Consider the following 15,974-nt stretch of genomic DNA (forward strand, 5'->3'; position numbering starts at 1 on the left):
AACTTCGTGGTATAACTAAAACTATTATTGAATAGAGCTATTTATTACAACAATTACTTAAAATTATGTTTCATAGCTCTAAGCATTGAAAAAACTTAAACAAAAATAAGTAATTGGCAGCTCGGACTTTTCTTCGGTGTCTATCGCGCGTGTCGCATAAATATGACCATAGGGATGGGATACAATGCAATGCGCATTTTAAAAACAAAATAACAAACAGTTAAATAATCAGGTATAATGCATCATTCAGCATGAAATAAACAGTGTCATACGAAATAAAGTTAAATTAACAAGTATAACTTTAAACATAAGAATTATTAAAACGGTCGCTCCATTCGCTCTCACAAAGAATTAGTCAAAATAAGTTAGATTTCGGAAATTTTACTAATTTTCACTTAGAGATAAGCTTTCACCTTAAAGATGAATGATTGTGATACAAGAAGGCTGATTTTAAATAAAAACATAAAAAACTTTTTGACTTTTTTTATCGATACAACGATTACTCCTCCTTATTTATTGTAGGTATTATTTTATCGATTTGTAGCGGCGCGCTAGGGGCACGACAATTGATATTTAGCCAAGCGCTTAAAAGGTTAATTAAAACTTTATTGCACATAAAAATGTACAAAGGGTGGACTTAATGCCGTTCTCATGCATTCTCTACCAGCATACGACTGACCAAATAGAAAAACTAACTTCATTGAACAATCTTTCTATGATACTAATATACAAGTTTTTATGGCCTAATTTTCCTCTGAATTTGCGAAGATATCTATTATATATATCATATATTTATCCCTCATGGGCTAATCAGAGTGAATAGTTTGAAAAATACACAAAGGTCCGGTCTTATTGGCTGGCTTAGTGATAGAATTGATATTCAGATAGTTGCTTATTCATCGAATAATTCCAAGTGTATAATCTTGACTTTTACAAAAAAGCCGGAAAAGAAACTTGCTGGCAACTAAATTTTTTTTAACGACTGGCCAATGTATCACCATTCTGTTTAGGTAGTAAATCACTTTTAATAACATAATAATTGTCAGTGATTATGTTTCATTTTCAGGTGAATAAAATTTAGATTTGGTGTTCAAAAGGTCAGCGAAAAAAAATACACAATTTATTTCATAGCATTTTAATATTTAGCACTGGTCATAGTTGTTTTACAATTCTTGTTCAATATTGGCATAATTTTGACTTAACAACATGAATAAAAAGGAACACAGTGCTAACAAGAGGCATGTCCAGAATCATTGATTTGTCAAGATTGGAATAACCGCGTCCGATTATAAAAGGGAAACTACCAATTTAAATATTAACCTAATATTTACAGTAATAGGACTTATAAATAATATATACCTTAGTTTAAATAGATTCATAGCAAGCGCTTCCAATAGCTTCAGTAACAATAGTGTACCAAAGCATTTTATCTTTATTATGTTAAGATTTTAGTAAAATGAACCTTGTAGTTATTTCTTTAAGTACTCATTCGTTTTATCATGCATGATGCTCAAACCGAAATAAATTTTTTTACTCGATTAAGATGTTCCTCTTTCTTCAGACAGCGTTCAACAAAACAGTCATATAGACATGTGCTACATCACAGAAAACGATGTGGACAGACGTCTACATAACGATACCAAATTACAATATCAATCCCAATTTGTTCCAGTCACATTCCAGTAATCTCAATATAACTCACAAAATCTAATCCCTGATACAAGAAATATTTAACCTTGCACATATAAAATTATATACTAACACTTATTATAAATCTATATTTACAAATATAAAAAAGGCAGTGTCAACCGCGAAGCTGGCAAGATTAGAAAATGTTATTTTCTAAATTTTAATATGGCTTTCGCTAAATATTATGATGAAAATGGTAATCTGTTTTAGACTGACAATAATACAGTACTAACACATGAACAATACTGAAACCATAATTCGGTATCTCTTCGCGATACAGTAAAAATAAACCTAACTGTATAAAAAAATATTAATAAGAGTATTTAGATACGTATGCTACTACGAACACAAAAATAGGAAATATAAAAATATTGCAAAGAACATTGCACAAAACGTTAAGTATAAAAATATGCAAGTACAAAATAAATCTTGACACATTCTTCACACTAGACGATTGAAAACACTTAATATCACAGTTTCCAATACAATGGACAATGAAAACCTGCTTTTCGATAACAACTTGAAAAAATTGTTACGAATAAATCTTGCTTTGTGACCATCAAAATCTAAATGGCACTCAGTTGGTGACAAAACAATTTCGTCTGATAAATAATTTTTAATATTTATGATCGTTGCCTCATAGGCTTGTCATTGTTTATTACCATATCACCAAAACATATTTCAGAAAATTTAATGCATAGTTGTTTATAATTATATTTATTCTCCATTGTCGTTGTCGATGCGTGAAGATCTGATGCCAGTTTTGCCAGTCCATGGGTAGATTTCGGGACATGGCTGACATGTTCTCATATATCTTACTCCAGACTTGTGCCATAGATTACACACTTTAGGGTTGTTGCATTTCTTCGGTCTATCCTGAAATTAATAAAATTAATCATATTAGTAAGAACAATATTTTTGAAGTGATTAGACGGTATTTGGATTTCAATAGTGATTTTGGTTTAGGCTTTGTGTGAGAATTGTGAAATTGAGTCGGTGGGTTGATTGAGTAGCTTTCTGTGACGAATTTAATCAAAACCGATTCGGTGCTATCAGACTTCATTCATTGAAAAGGAATAAAAATAAATCTTGCTAGGTATTATGATATAAGTATGGACTTATTTACTTACTGGGTAATTACACTGGAATGGCTGGAAGTTGTTGAGTCTTGAAATTGGAGTTGGATCTCGGACCCATTGAAGGGCCTGCCAGTTCGTGACAATCCAAACGTCTTGCATCTGGTTGATGAAGTCTAAGAACATGATGAAACCTTCCTTGTGATGAGGTTGAGTAAACCAGGCGGCGTGGTAGAAAAGACCAAATGGAGCTCTGTAAATATTGCAATAGATTAGGTAAGAAAATCCAGAAGTCGTTGGTTAATAAAGATATAGATGCTTAATTTTATACATGAAAACAACAGTTTCAATCCTTTAACTTAAGTCAATGCTATTCTTTCATCTCTTTGATTGAGGTGCTAAATAAGCTTTATACTTACAAGTTTACAATAAAACATATACCTGTTTGTGGTGTAGTGCCGGTCAAAATTCTTTAAAATCATTTTGTAAACGCCTTCTGCATCAGGAGGATTAGCACAAGCATCACCCATGGAACATCTTCCTCCATTCAAATCTTGCCACATCACCATAGGAACTTCCCATACACCTGTAAAAATACAATATTATGTTTTAGCGTCCAAAGTATCACAAATATCAAGACAATTGTAGCTTTTCTTCAGATTGATAAAACACAAGTTAATACATAATAAATAACATTTACGAATAACGTTCCACTTAAATCTACTGACAAAACTTAGCTCTTAAATATTAGAAGAAGAACGGTTAAACATATAGCTCCTACAAAAATTCTTACCAGGATAAGATTTCGTCGGGCATGGTGGAATCATACAGTCATGGAATAACTTATAGTCGAGGGTATATGGCCAACTAGGTGGTCTGTTTTCGTAGACGGGCATCGATGAATCATAAGTAAAGTTCGAATCGTACAGCATCTTGAACATCTTGTTGCCTCCAACTGAGAGGAATGGAGCTCTCATGCCTCTAACATCCTCTAGTTTGACACCGCCATATGCTGCTAAAATTTCTCTTTGACCACCAACTTCTCTGTTCCATTTCTTTTGAGAGAATTGTTCTCCAAAACTGTGACTGTAAATCACAAGACGTATTCGTTACTTGATTGATCTTTAGTAAGGGTATTATATATTTAGTAAGTTTATTATATTTGTAAGATATTTCAGGAAACAAAAAGTAAAAGAAAATTATTAATATTATTAATAAAAATTAAAGTTAAAATAGATAGGATGCTTTGAAATAAAACTCTGTCAGTTGTCATTAATTCTCTGAATAATGTCGGTGCTTATTTGAACGATTTGTGCAGAACAATTCTTCATAAACTTACGAAATTGTATGTGAGGCCATCTCATGTCCGGCAGCATATAAGTTTTGTACTTGACTGTAATCTGTCCATTCATGTGATACGTAAAATGTGGCGGTGATCGGACAACCGTTAGGATTCACGCGACCTTTTTCAAACAGGTCTGTATACAGACCCTTATTCAAATCGTTCACAGAGTCATCAAATGTCAGTAGTACAATCTGCGGTACAGTCTCCACCGGTAAATCGCCTGTTTTGTCATGGGAAGTGTGTGCAAGTGGTTTTGGTAAAGTTTGAATCGTGCCAGGAAAAGGAAGAAGTATTAGAAGGTAGAAGGGATTAGAGAAGGAAAAGAAAAAAATATATATTAGTAATTAATCAGAAATATTATCTCACCTAAGTCAAATGGATGAACAAGAATATAATGTTAGTTATATTCGCCGAAGAAAACCAAGAGAAATAAAAGATCCAGCCATAGGAGCAAACCTATTATTTGATTGACTTACGATATGGTATGGGACCCCAATTCATGACCATCGGCGTACAGGTTTTGAACCTGACTGTAATCTGTCCACTCGTGCGAGACATAAAAAGTGGCAGATATTGGACACCCATTGGGATTAAGTCTACCCTTTTCAAAAAGTTCTTCATAGTACATTTTGTTCAAATCATTGACAGCATCATCAAACGTCATCAGAACAATCTGAGGAACTTCTTCTACAGGCAAGTTTCCTAGATCAGGTAAGTTATAAAATTATAAAAATAAAAGTATTTTAGATTGAAACAAATCTAGCTAATACTTCATTATTAAGATGTTCCATTATTCCAGTTCGTTCTCGTACTTATAAGTAATGGGAATTTTGTCAAATTATTAAATCATCAACTTGCATTTCTTGCATTTTTCGTCTCGGTTGGACTTTGAAGGCAAAACAAATTGGGGTCCGCCTTTGAACTCGATCCAAGAGTTTGAAAGTGAAATTATTAAATGGAGTACCTGTTATCCTTAATCTTTTGGACGGGTAATTATAATTTCAATAATATCATTTAAAATACATATCTCAAAAAAGTATAATTGAACCTAGTGGAACGGGCAAACAGAGTTCTTGCCTACCTTTACTACTCGTACATAAATGGACTTTACATTGCAATCAGAGCTAGGCTGTACTTATATGGTGTAAGCCAATAATATTTTATCTGCTTTATTTATAAAATTTTAAAAATAGGTTGTCATAACTTGTACTATGAAAAGTTGTCAACATACCCGGAATTTCCTTCCCACCACAATAGCAGTCTGGCAATAGACACACATCCTTCCTACATTTAGCCGCCGTTTTATCTGGAGTTGGCTGAGGGTAAACCGGAGCAGATCTGCTTGGTGGATATGCATAAATATCCACAAATTCTGTGCTCTTAGATACGATGGCAGTTGAAGGCTTCAAAGTAGGACGGCTACGACTGCTTGAAAAAAGTAAATATTAATAATATATCTAGCATAATAACTTAACATAAACGTGGCAGAATAATAATGGTGATTATTAAATTTGTAAACAAAAGTATTTTTATGTGTCTACAAAATAAGTACAAAAACAGCTAAGTAGTCAAAGCACTATAAGATGTAGATATGAGATAAGAATAAATGGGAGAAGCAAATAATAAGTAACTAAAAGCACGAAAAGACAGATCTTGAATGAAGTCTAACGTTGGTGGTGTTCCCCTGTTCGGTACTGGCTGGGGCGCATCTGCTCCATTCTGAGTGGAGTAGTGGGCAGAACCACGACCCCTGGTTATCGTCGGCCTGCAAAATATACGTTTTCCAGTGAACAGTTCACGTGGATTATAAAAGTTAGTAGGCGTGAATTCAGAGACAAAGCATGATAATCATTAAACATATTTTTTATTTTTAAAGCAATGTCAGAAGTTTAGAAAAATTAATCAAATTAAAATAGATATTCTACAATATTGAAAATATACTGTTTTTGTACAACATAATTATAAAGTACACAATTAACAGTAATTACATGGGTATAATCATGCTTGTATACCAAGTTAAGAATATATCTACTGATTTGCCATTTGTGACTTTGGTGCACTTACTAACTAAAGATGGTTTGCAATGTGGTGCAAAATAGTAATTATATACTTAATAACATATAAATATATCAACATAGCATTGAGGAACTTTTTAAAGCACAAAAGTACATATTGCATTACTAACTACAACATTATTGTAATCTACTTTTACAGATTACTACAATGCCAATTCAGTAAAGGAAATGGAAATGGTAACGTCAGGAGTTAACAATTCGCTAATAAACTCAACCGACTGGAAGTCCCCCAATGGTAAGTATAAAGCGACAGAACTCAGCGATAGGTGCTATTAAACGATAAGTCCATGAAGTTATCATGCTAGTTACTTCGCAAGGCGGAAAATAAGGACTTTCCTTCACCTCTCATAAATACGCATATATATGAAATAACATCAGATTTAGACAACTGGCCGGCGAGTGATGTACCTCTGATATCTGATTTCGTTGCATTTCGGATTCGCTTGCAGACTGTTGTCTGATGAGCATTTGGTCGTTGATTGGTAACTCCTGCGTCCACCTCCAGGGTTTGTCGCAGCTAATTTTATGGCGGGATTGACTCGCGAGGTACGCGTAGGAAAGGGTACATTTTTTGTTGTCGATGTCAATCCGTCAAGTTTTATAGTCACTGTCGATTTAGTCGTGCTGGTAGTTGAAGCTATTTCATTAGTCGATATTTCGGCGTACGATTTAGTCGGTTTTGGGGGTTGAATGCTAACAATGTCATCATTCTTTAAAATTTTGACTTGATCATTAACTTCAGAAGATGGTTCATCGATTACAATTTTATAAAATTTACGAGATTTTTCAGTACTGGGCCTATAATTAAAAGCACCAAATTTTAAAGATCTGTTTCTATTAAGATTTTCAAAGCGAAATGCATTATTAGTTGAACTTTCTATCATTGTCGGTGAAGTTGGTGAAACAACCGGAATATTAGTGGAAGTTGTTGAAGTCGTTGTTGATGAAAAATTATTTACTCTATATTTATCAGTATTCCTATTTGCGTCGTTACTCGATAAAATAAAAGTGGTAATAGTCGGTTCGGTCATTACTTGTAAACGTTTAATATTAGGACGTGGCGAGGTACTGTCTTTGGTATATTTTGGTGTTTTCTTTTGATGTCCAATATTAACAACTTTTTCTACAGGACTTGTAAAAACTTTAACTGTAGTAGAAGGAAATGCTTCGTTCAATTTTGGAGAGCTACTAACAAATGTATCGAAAAAGGCTTTTAAAACATTTTTTACCTTGCCACTAAATACTTCAGTAGTTTGATCTGGCACATCTTCATCGATAACACGATAACTATAATATGATGGTCCTTGCGATTGACGTGGTTTATCATGTGAAATATCTATTGGCTTGATTGATGAAGTACTTGTAATGTGACCATCTTTGTTACTTTCTTCACTATCGTAATTCTTTCTTAAATTGTCTAAAGTCCTATATGGAGATATAAGTGGTTTCTCCCAAGTTTCTGCATCTTCCTGTTTCGAATCAGAAACGTGTTCTGCATTGTTTTCGTATTGTGATTGTTGGGATAATTCTTTATTATGAACATTTCGTAATGCTGCATCTATTTCAATATTTGGATTTAAAATACTTTCTGTAGATTCTAGATTTTTGACTCTTTTTACATAAAACGGTCGTTTAATTGCTGATTTAATGTAGTGTTTAGTTTCACCAAATGTTGTAGGTGGTGGTTCACTTAGTTCGGGAACCAAAGAAGATTTAGTTGTAGACTTTACATATACAGGTATATCATCACCATTGCCAGTAATTTCTGGACTAAAATCTTTACGTTCCGTAGTGGCAAAATGGCTTTTATTAATTACAGGTCTAGCTATAATAACTTTTTTACGGCTTTCATTATTAACATTGACATTGCGTCCGTTAACTTCAGAATAGTCTTTGCTAATACTCGGCCTAGAAAAACTACTCCGTGACTTATCGTATTCTGTAAATGGTCTTGTTAAGACTGTCAACGTATAAGGATTATTAGTATTATTAGGGTTTCGCCTTATTGAAAATCCAGATGTTAGTGATATTACTTTTTTACTCTCTTGAGTTCTTTTTGATGGTACCACTTCCATGTTATCTGTATTACTAAGATTAGTCACACGAGAGGAAAAGTTGAGAGCTGGAAGTCTTTCCGTCGAAGATAAAGTCTCTTGTAATCGGTACATGTTATCAGTCCTTTCAAAAGGTTTAGCAAGAGTGGAGAAGTTAATGACAGAAGGCAAAGTAGAGGATATTGGCAAATCGGAATCGGACTCGTCTATAGGAGATGGACTGGAGTGAGGTTCTGGTTTAGGATTTTCATCGGTGGGTGATCTGTTGAATACAAAGCAAAACAAAACTTTCTAATTCAAGCTCTTTAAAATACGCAATTTACATAGTAGCATATTACAATAAATGTCTAAGTTATTTTTGCCGGTTTAGTTTAGTAAAGCGGAAGTAAAATATGTATTTGTTATAATTTTTATTACGAAAAAGTAAGGATAGATACGTTGGGTTGGGATAAAACGGATCAAAGATACCACAAAAGCCGACTAAAAGATAAAACTCAATAAATAATATAGAAAAGTATAAAAGAATACATTTTATATATTTTGACATATTTACACGATTTTTCTTGCAACCTTTAAATTTTAATTATTATTAATAAAAGTATTAGTAAACTTCTTGAGGACAGTTATTTGCATATATAATGAACAAACTGTAGTTATTAAACAGGTAAGCTAACTGCAGAGGTAATTTCAGTTAAATTTAAAGGTTGCTTATTAAAATGAAAGATGAAAATGATATAAGACAATTATTATGTTACTCGTATAAATGAATTTGGATTATATGATTTAAGCCTGGATGAATTTAATAAAAGATATGATTTTCTTTTGTAGTACCTTGTGGTATATCTAGATGGGGTCATTGCTTCAGTGAACGGTGCAGTAGTTGGGCGTTGTGTAGTAGTGGTGGTGGTAGTTGTGCTAGTTGTAGTAGGAGTTGTGCTTATAGGAGTTGCTTCATATATGGGCGTCCTCACGCTGCTTGGGTTATGATCATAACCCAATTCATTACCTTCGCCCCTGAATTATATGCGATCATCGTTATTTTATGTCATGGTGTCTTAAATTTAAAATAAAAATATACCAGGAATAATCTTAAAACCTTACCTTGTTGATTGACGAATGCCTGATTGGTACTGATTCTGATTGTTGACCTTAAAAATGAAAATATCCAATTGATTTATTTATATCAGTAAAAACGTTATCTATTATTTTTTTTTCAAAATTCAATACATACCTGTCCTTGGATGAGTGCATCATCGTAATCATCAGAAGCCACGGGCCTCGGGGTATATGTTTCAACTGGTCTTCTCGAAGGTGGAGTGCCTCGGTACGTCTGTTGGACTGCAGGTCGGAGCGAAGCCGTATTATATTGCTGCACATAGTCTGCCAACACCAGTGCCGACCTCCAGTTAGTGTGGATAAACATGCCCACCAATAACCATGAGTATTGGTCGGTTAATAATGTAATTTGATAAGAAAACCCATAGGAAATATTCAAAGAAAAAGGGGATTATGGTACTTTAGTTATATTAAATATGTAAATATATTCGAATGAATTGACCCAATTATACGCCCAAAAATCTGAAAGTACTTATGCAATACATTACAGTTAATAAAAAAGTGATACGTTAATAATGACTTAATAATCACTTAGTTTTAAAAAGATCTAAAAGTTAAAAATATTTCATATAAAAATATATATATATAATACAAAAATGAATACACATCTCACATAGAAATTGAATTTAAATTAAATTCCAAATTTCTTACCTGTGTCTTTGTATAATTCACCATCTTCATCGTACACAGCGTAATAAGGATCGTATTGATCAGGGCTATAATTTTGAGAGCCATTGTATAACATTTTCGGTCGAGGGCTAGCTGAGTACGATACAGGTGCTATACTTTCCGTCGGTTCCAAACTGAAAATATATGTAATTTCGAAAATTTATAGATTTAAAAAATATGGAACTCGTAAAGCTATTCACAAAGCAATCGGGTCAGTCTATGTAATTTACAGAAGTCTTTAGTCAATGTCAATGTTATTTTGTCATACGTATGTGCGATTGGATATTGTCGAAAATTATAGGACAGACACCCGGTGGAAACCATATTAATTGGGTTAGTGATGTGCCAGGATCCTTAAATTCTATAACTTCGGAGGAATTTTATAGCGTTAGTTAGCATTGCAACGTTGAATTACCTGTTCATCTTATTGTCATGTTTAGTTTTAGTATATCGAGTTTCCTGGTTGAAGTTATCACGAAGAGTAGTAAACATCGTCTGAGCGACAATATTTTGGTGTCTTGTTTTTCCATTATTCGGTGCAATAGTGACAGGCACGTTTGCAGTGGTGGGTTTAGCTAGTCTATGTCTTACAGTATAGGGTCTTAATGTAGTTTGGTTTAAATATTTCGGCGGTCTCTGCGTAAAAGGTCCACTAGTAGATAAAACTACAGGTTTTCTCATGTGAATAGTTCTATTACGTGTTGGCTGATGTAGTATTTTGTAGTTAGATATTTCTGGACGTAAAATAGTTGGCGCAGGTGTACTGTAATCAACATAAACCGGAATAGCAATTTTCCCATCAACAATTTTGTTAAATTCTTTTATGGGAGTTTTTGTTGCTTCTGACAAACCATTTGGGTTTCTAGATGAAGTTTCTGGTTTGTATGTTATGGATGGGGCGTTGGAAGAATGAATAGGTTTTATCGGTCGATCTTCTAAATCTTCGTAGCTGTAACTGTCATCATACTCTCTGTAGTTTTGAGCCATTGGTGGCCTCTTTGGCCTAACTTCAGAACTTGGCATATATTTAGACTTGACAGGCGGTTCGTAATAATACTGTTCATCGTCATCATAATAATAATCATTCATTTCTGGTGAAGGTTTTGGTATTGGTCGTCGTTTAGGTGCTATTGTGGTTGTAGTTAATGGTTCTTTTGAAGGGGTAGAATAGTTATTCGGAGATTTTCCGGGCGCTAGAAAAGGTCTTATTGTTTGAGATATATAGTTTGAATTTTTTAAATTACTGGATACTGCATTAGGTCTAGGAGTAGATTGAACAAAAAATTGGGATTCTGTAGACAAATTTTGCCAATAATTTTGTAAGGCCGACAATTGTTGATTGGCTATGGTTGTAAGTGGTTTTGCTGTGGAATGCTTATAAGCGGCATAAGCATTATGAGGTTTCACTGTGGAAATCAAGTAAGGTTTTCCAGTGGCAATTAAATGTGGCTGAAGAGATATTATTTTTTCAGGTTTGACTAGGTACTGTTGTTTTGGTGTTGATAATATTATAGGTGAAGCAGTTGATACTGCATATGGATTCTGTGATATGGATACGATTCTTTGGTGATTTCCTTTTAACTTTATTTCCTCATATGCTGGAGTACTAACCGTGAACCTATTAAAGTTTGGATTAATTGATAATCTTCTTTCGTCTTTAAAATTAGATTGTCTTAAGTTTGATTTTACCGCTTCCAGTGGTATTCCAGGAGTGTCTGGTGGTAGTATACGAATATTTTGAGTTTGTGATTGTTGATCTTTTTGTTTGATATCAAGATTTTGACTAGATTGTGGTATTTGAATCCAATGACCTGATTGAGATGGACGATCAGTTTGTCGTAATATATTGGATGGATTCGCAGAATTTACTTGACCAACAGGAACAGTGAATGGTTTCGGAGAACTCATACCGTTATAATTTAAAGTAGACGTACGGTATACAGTTTTTGATGATGCTGTAGTTGACTGAGTTGGAGAATCTGTAGCTCTTATAGCTGCCATTTGAACATTTTTATATTTTTGTGTCGTTGACGGAGAATATTGCCCATTACTTAATTTTGATAAAAATTCATCAAAATCAAAATTAGGATTAGCAAAGGGGTTTTCAATTTCACTATATTTATATTTTGGATGAGTAAATTCATATGGTGGTTCAGGAAAATCGTGTTCGAATTCATCATTCTTTTCATTTTCTTCTCGGGAATCATCTTCGGATGACTCATCAGAATCTTCATATTCACTAGAATTATCTCGATCTTTATAATCATCCTCCTTGACAGGGGGACGTCGTGTCATTTGTTTTGTATGAGGTTTTATATCTTTTTGAATATGTTGACCGTTTTCAAACTTTGATTTATATTCATCATTTGGACGCGGTGAAGAGCCTATTGGAACAGGCTTAGCAGTTACTATCGTACTGGGTAGGTTGGATGCATCAGAGAATAGAACTGAATAATTAGGACGATTTGTAGGAGATACGTTTTGTAAAGGAGTTTGTTTTGGTGCATTATTATAAAATCCGCCAGCCAACGAGGCAAATGGATTTTCATTATTATTTAATGATGATATTGGGGGACTTTTTGTTATTATCTGGGTGGCTACATTTGCAGGATTATGTACATATTTTGAGTTTGAAGGATCAGGTAAACTAGGTTTAAAAGGTCTACGAGATTCTGCATCGAACTGATAATGTGAAAATGTATCAACTTGTGATGGCGCATATGAATTGTCTTCTACATAAGGATTCCTATTGGAATCATAAAACTTATTACTACTCAAACCATTATAATTAGAAGAGTATCGAGTTCCTTGATTATTTTGTTGATTATAACTATACTGAGGAATATTAACTAATTTGATTGGTTTTGCAACAACCCAATTCTTAGTAGGTTTACTATATCCATTTTTGACATAATATCTAATTTGTCTTTTTCCTCTTTCACTATCTTCTGTATCATCGTCGCTATGAAGTGAAAACTCTGCCTCTTCGTCATGATCACTTCTTTTAGATAATAATTTATCAACGCTGGTTAAATTTTTTTCTTGTGTGCCTATTTCCGTTTCACTTAAGTCTCTTTTTTTTCTAACAACTAATTGTTTTTTTGTGTCATCAACGTTGATTTCATTTGTCTCAATGTCGAGTTGTCTGTCATGAAGAAAGTCAGTCACGTTAACTCGTTTGTCTTCACTGAAATAATTACAAGTCTATTAGTTTCTTATTGTACAGTCATAATTCACTAAGCGTAATATTAGCTATAACAATAGTAATGTTTCCTTTATAATTAGTATGATTGCACTTAAAATTATGAAATACCTAAGTCAGTCTTTTATCTACGCCATCTATACTTAACTTACCTGTAAGCTTGAGGAGCCTGGGTAACTACAGTGGCTCGTCTGTCATCAACTTGAGTTCCAAAAGAGAAAGAACCTATTTTACCACTACTCTGGGGTATCGAAGCTGGTATTATATTTGAATTTAGCGTTCTGCCAGAGCTAACGCCTTGAGGCAAATAGCCATCTCTATCTTTCTGAACCTGTCCAATCGTAGGAGGTTGTCCTCTATTTACACGTTGCTGCCTATCGTTTTCAATTTCTTCGACCGGCGGTAAATCATCGACTTCAGCATATAATTGTTGCTGCTGGAATTAAAAAATAAACATAATTATGAATGCATGATCGACTTACTTATCTTAATTATTCAGTGTTTACTTAGAAAGAGGTGTAAAATTTTAATTAAGTTTAGGAAAAGTCAATTTTAAAGCTGAGGCATAATATTAATATTGGAAAAGATTTCGGTTACTACTCCACTGCACAGTTTTAATCATCTTGTGTTTATGAAGGCGTTTACGTTATCACTCATCCAATGTTGAAAGTGAATCACATTAGTTATTCTTTTGACAAATGACTTATTTTAAACTTACTTTTTCGTATTCATCACGATTGAATTTAGGCTGTCCTCTTGAAGTGACAATCGGATTAGGCTGTGCTCTAGGTGGTGGTGGTGGGGGTGGTGTGCGTCGCGGAGGCGGGGGTGGCGGGGGTTCCCTTTCGCTGATGCGCTCGACATCCTCAGCTACTAACACACTAGTGCCATCACAGCCTACGTTTCGCGGCCAATCACACGTTTGGAGCTCGTGGCTGAAAATCATTTAGAAAAATCTTTTATTTCTTAAGTCCTTAATAATTACCTTATGGCTCCCGGTACCAACAAAAGAAAGGGACTAGTAAGGGATAGGCTTATAAATTAAGGATTTTTCATTTAGGCGATGGGTTAGCAACCTGTCACTTTTTTTCAATCTCTATTCTATCGTAAAGTCAAACAGCTGACCGTGGTATATCAGTCTTTTTAAGACTATTGGCTCTGTCTACCCCGCAAGGGATATAGACGTGATTATATGTTAGGTATGCATGTATGAAGTTTTACTAGATAAAACGAAATCCAGAGTAACATACTTTCATTTCTGCACAAATTTTCATCGAAGTCAATCTAGTTTTTACGTTTATAGAATAGCCTTAAGATGATAATAAAAAATCAAATTTTTTTATTGAATATTTACCTGTACATAAGGCCACCAGTACAAGACTCGAGCAAGGCGCCGCCAAACACGCATACGTAGTACAGCGTACAATCGGAGGGGTGGGGGTAGTAGCCAAACTCTTCGGGACAGTCGAAGTCAACGTCCCGTTTGATGTCGGCTGCGACCGGCACACTGCGGATGGGACTGGAGCGCTGCCTCGAACGATCTGACTGGGCGCCAAGGCATTCTGGAAAGATAAATATTATTATTTAATGCAAGCTTTGTGATCCAGGCAATTTAAATTAGGAAATATAGGTCTCTTTCCTATGAATGCTGTAAGAGACGCGGAAGATAATACGTGTTACACTTATTTATTTTTGATCCAAGCTAACGTATGGTTCCGTTATTTATAGTTCACGAAGGTAAGGTAAATACCTCATTTACCGACTCACGAATCTACATGCAATTGGAACCGAGGACAAAATTATAATGATAAACTTCTTTTGAAAGCCTTTGTCTACATTTCACTCATACTTTAAAGTTTGAATTAAAATCATATCATTTTTTAAAAGTTCCAATTATGTTCATTTAGGCAAAATGCGAGATATTTTCATTTAAAACTGTAAGTTCTCTAACAAATTGACTGCGGTTTTCAATATACATTTCAATAAAAATTGCCACATTTCATGAAAGTCGAATATTGTGGTACGGCATTGAGTAATCGTGCAAGAGATAATAGAAATAATATGTGAAACGCGGCCAATAAATGGTCCACTCCGGTATGCAGACTGTCTAAATTGCAACACTTCCCGGCCTTGCTGACAGCGAACTATGACGATTATGATAATAAATCATACTCTATCTAGCTCTATTGTAGTTAAGATTGCAATTTGTTGTAAGTAGATACAGCGTTAGGTACAGATTTGAACATTTGTTGACAATAGCTAAAGATTTCCTATGTAAAAGCTATTTGTAGAGATCTTCACAAAATATTTTACTTTAGAAAATACAATTATGTTTAATTAATTCATTCATTTATATTATCAGATCTATCCTTATCCTTGTGGGATAGACAGAGCCAGCGGTCTTGAAAGACTGATAAGCCACGCTCAGCTGTTAGGCTTAATGATAGAATTGAGATTCACAAAGTGACCATCGCCTATAAGAATATTTATGTTTAATATTCACATTAACAATCTCAACAGAGGTTATTAAAGTAATCAATAAATTTAGTTAAAAGATAAACAAATTTACAGTTTTTAAAATACACTTTGAATAATAAATAACTACCAAAAAGCAGAATATACTTTTCATAATTCCCCATAAAAATTCACCAAACGACATGAAACGAGCACTGAGAATGGAGCCTTCTCTAGAGATAAACATCTAAATTTTGCCAACAATTTTGTCACGTTAATATTGCGCTCACGACA

At 34.0% G+C, this 15,974-nt stretch overlaps 1 protein-coding gene across 1 annotated transcript in view; it reads right to left on the reverse strand.

The window, feature by feature from the left end:
* Positions 1–1,183: 1,183 nt before the first annotated feature.
* LOC132903432 (mucin-2) overlaps positions 1,184–15,974 on the reverse strand; it is a 106,541-nt gene continuing 91,750 nt past the window's right edge. The window contains exons 2-17 of the mRNA XM_060951745.1: positions 14,581–14,788; positions 13,945–14,161; positions 13,379–13,662; positions 10,440–13,211; positions 10,007–10,158; positions 9,471–9,619; positions 9,341–9,387; positions 9,071–9,253; positions 6,594–8,501; positions 5,780–5,875; positions 5,342–5,535; positions 4,105–4,330; positions 3,559–3,851; positions 3,207–3,351; positions 2,820–3,018; positions 1,184–2,565 (exon numbers count right to left, since the gene is read on the reverse strand). Coding sequence (XP_060807728.1) covers positions 2,407–2,565; positions 2,820–3,018; positions 3,207–3,351; positions 3,559–3,851; positions 4,105–4,330; positions 5,342–5,535; positions 5,780–5,875; positions 6,594–8,501; positions 9,071–9,253; positions 9,341–9,387; positions 9,471–9,619; positions 10,007–10,158; positions 10,440–13,211; positions 13,379–13,662; positions 13,945–14,161; positions 14,581–14,788 — 7,232 coding nt within the window. The 3' untranslated portion in view covers positions 1,184–2,406. The remainder of the gene's footprint in view (positions 2,566–2,819; positions 3,019–3,206; positions 3,352–3,558; positions 3,852–4,104; positions 4,331–5,341; positions 5,536–5,779; positions 5,876–6,593; positions 8,502–9,070; positions 9,254–9,340; positions 9,388–9,470; positions 9,620–10,006; positions 10,159–10,439; positions 13,212–13,378; positions 13,663–13,944; positions 14,162–14,580; positions 14,789–15,974) is intronic.

Source organism: Amyelois transitella, chromosome 3 (assembly GCF_032362555.1).
Source record: "Amyelois transitella isolate CPQ chromosome 3, ilAmyTran1.1, whole genome shotgun sequence".
In the NCBI taxonomy this organism is placed as follows: domain Eukaryota; kingdom Metazoa; phylum Arthropoda; class Insecta; order Lepidoptera; family Pyralidae; genus Amyelois; species Amyelois transitella.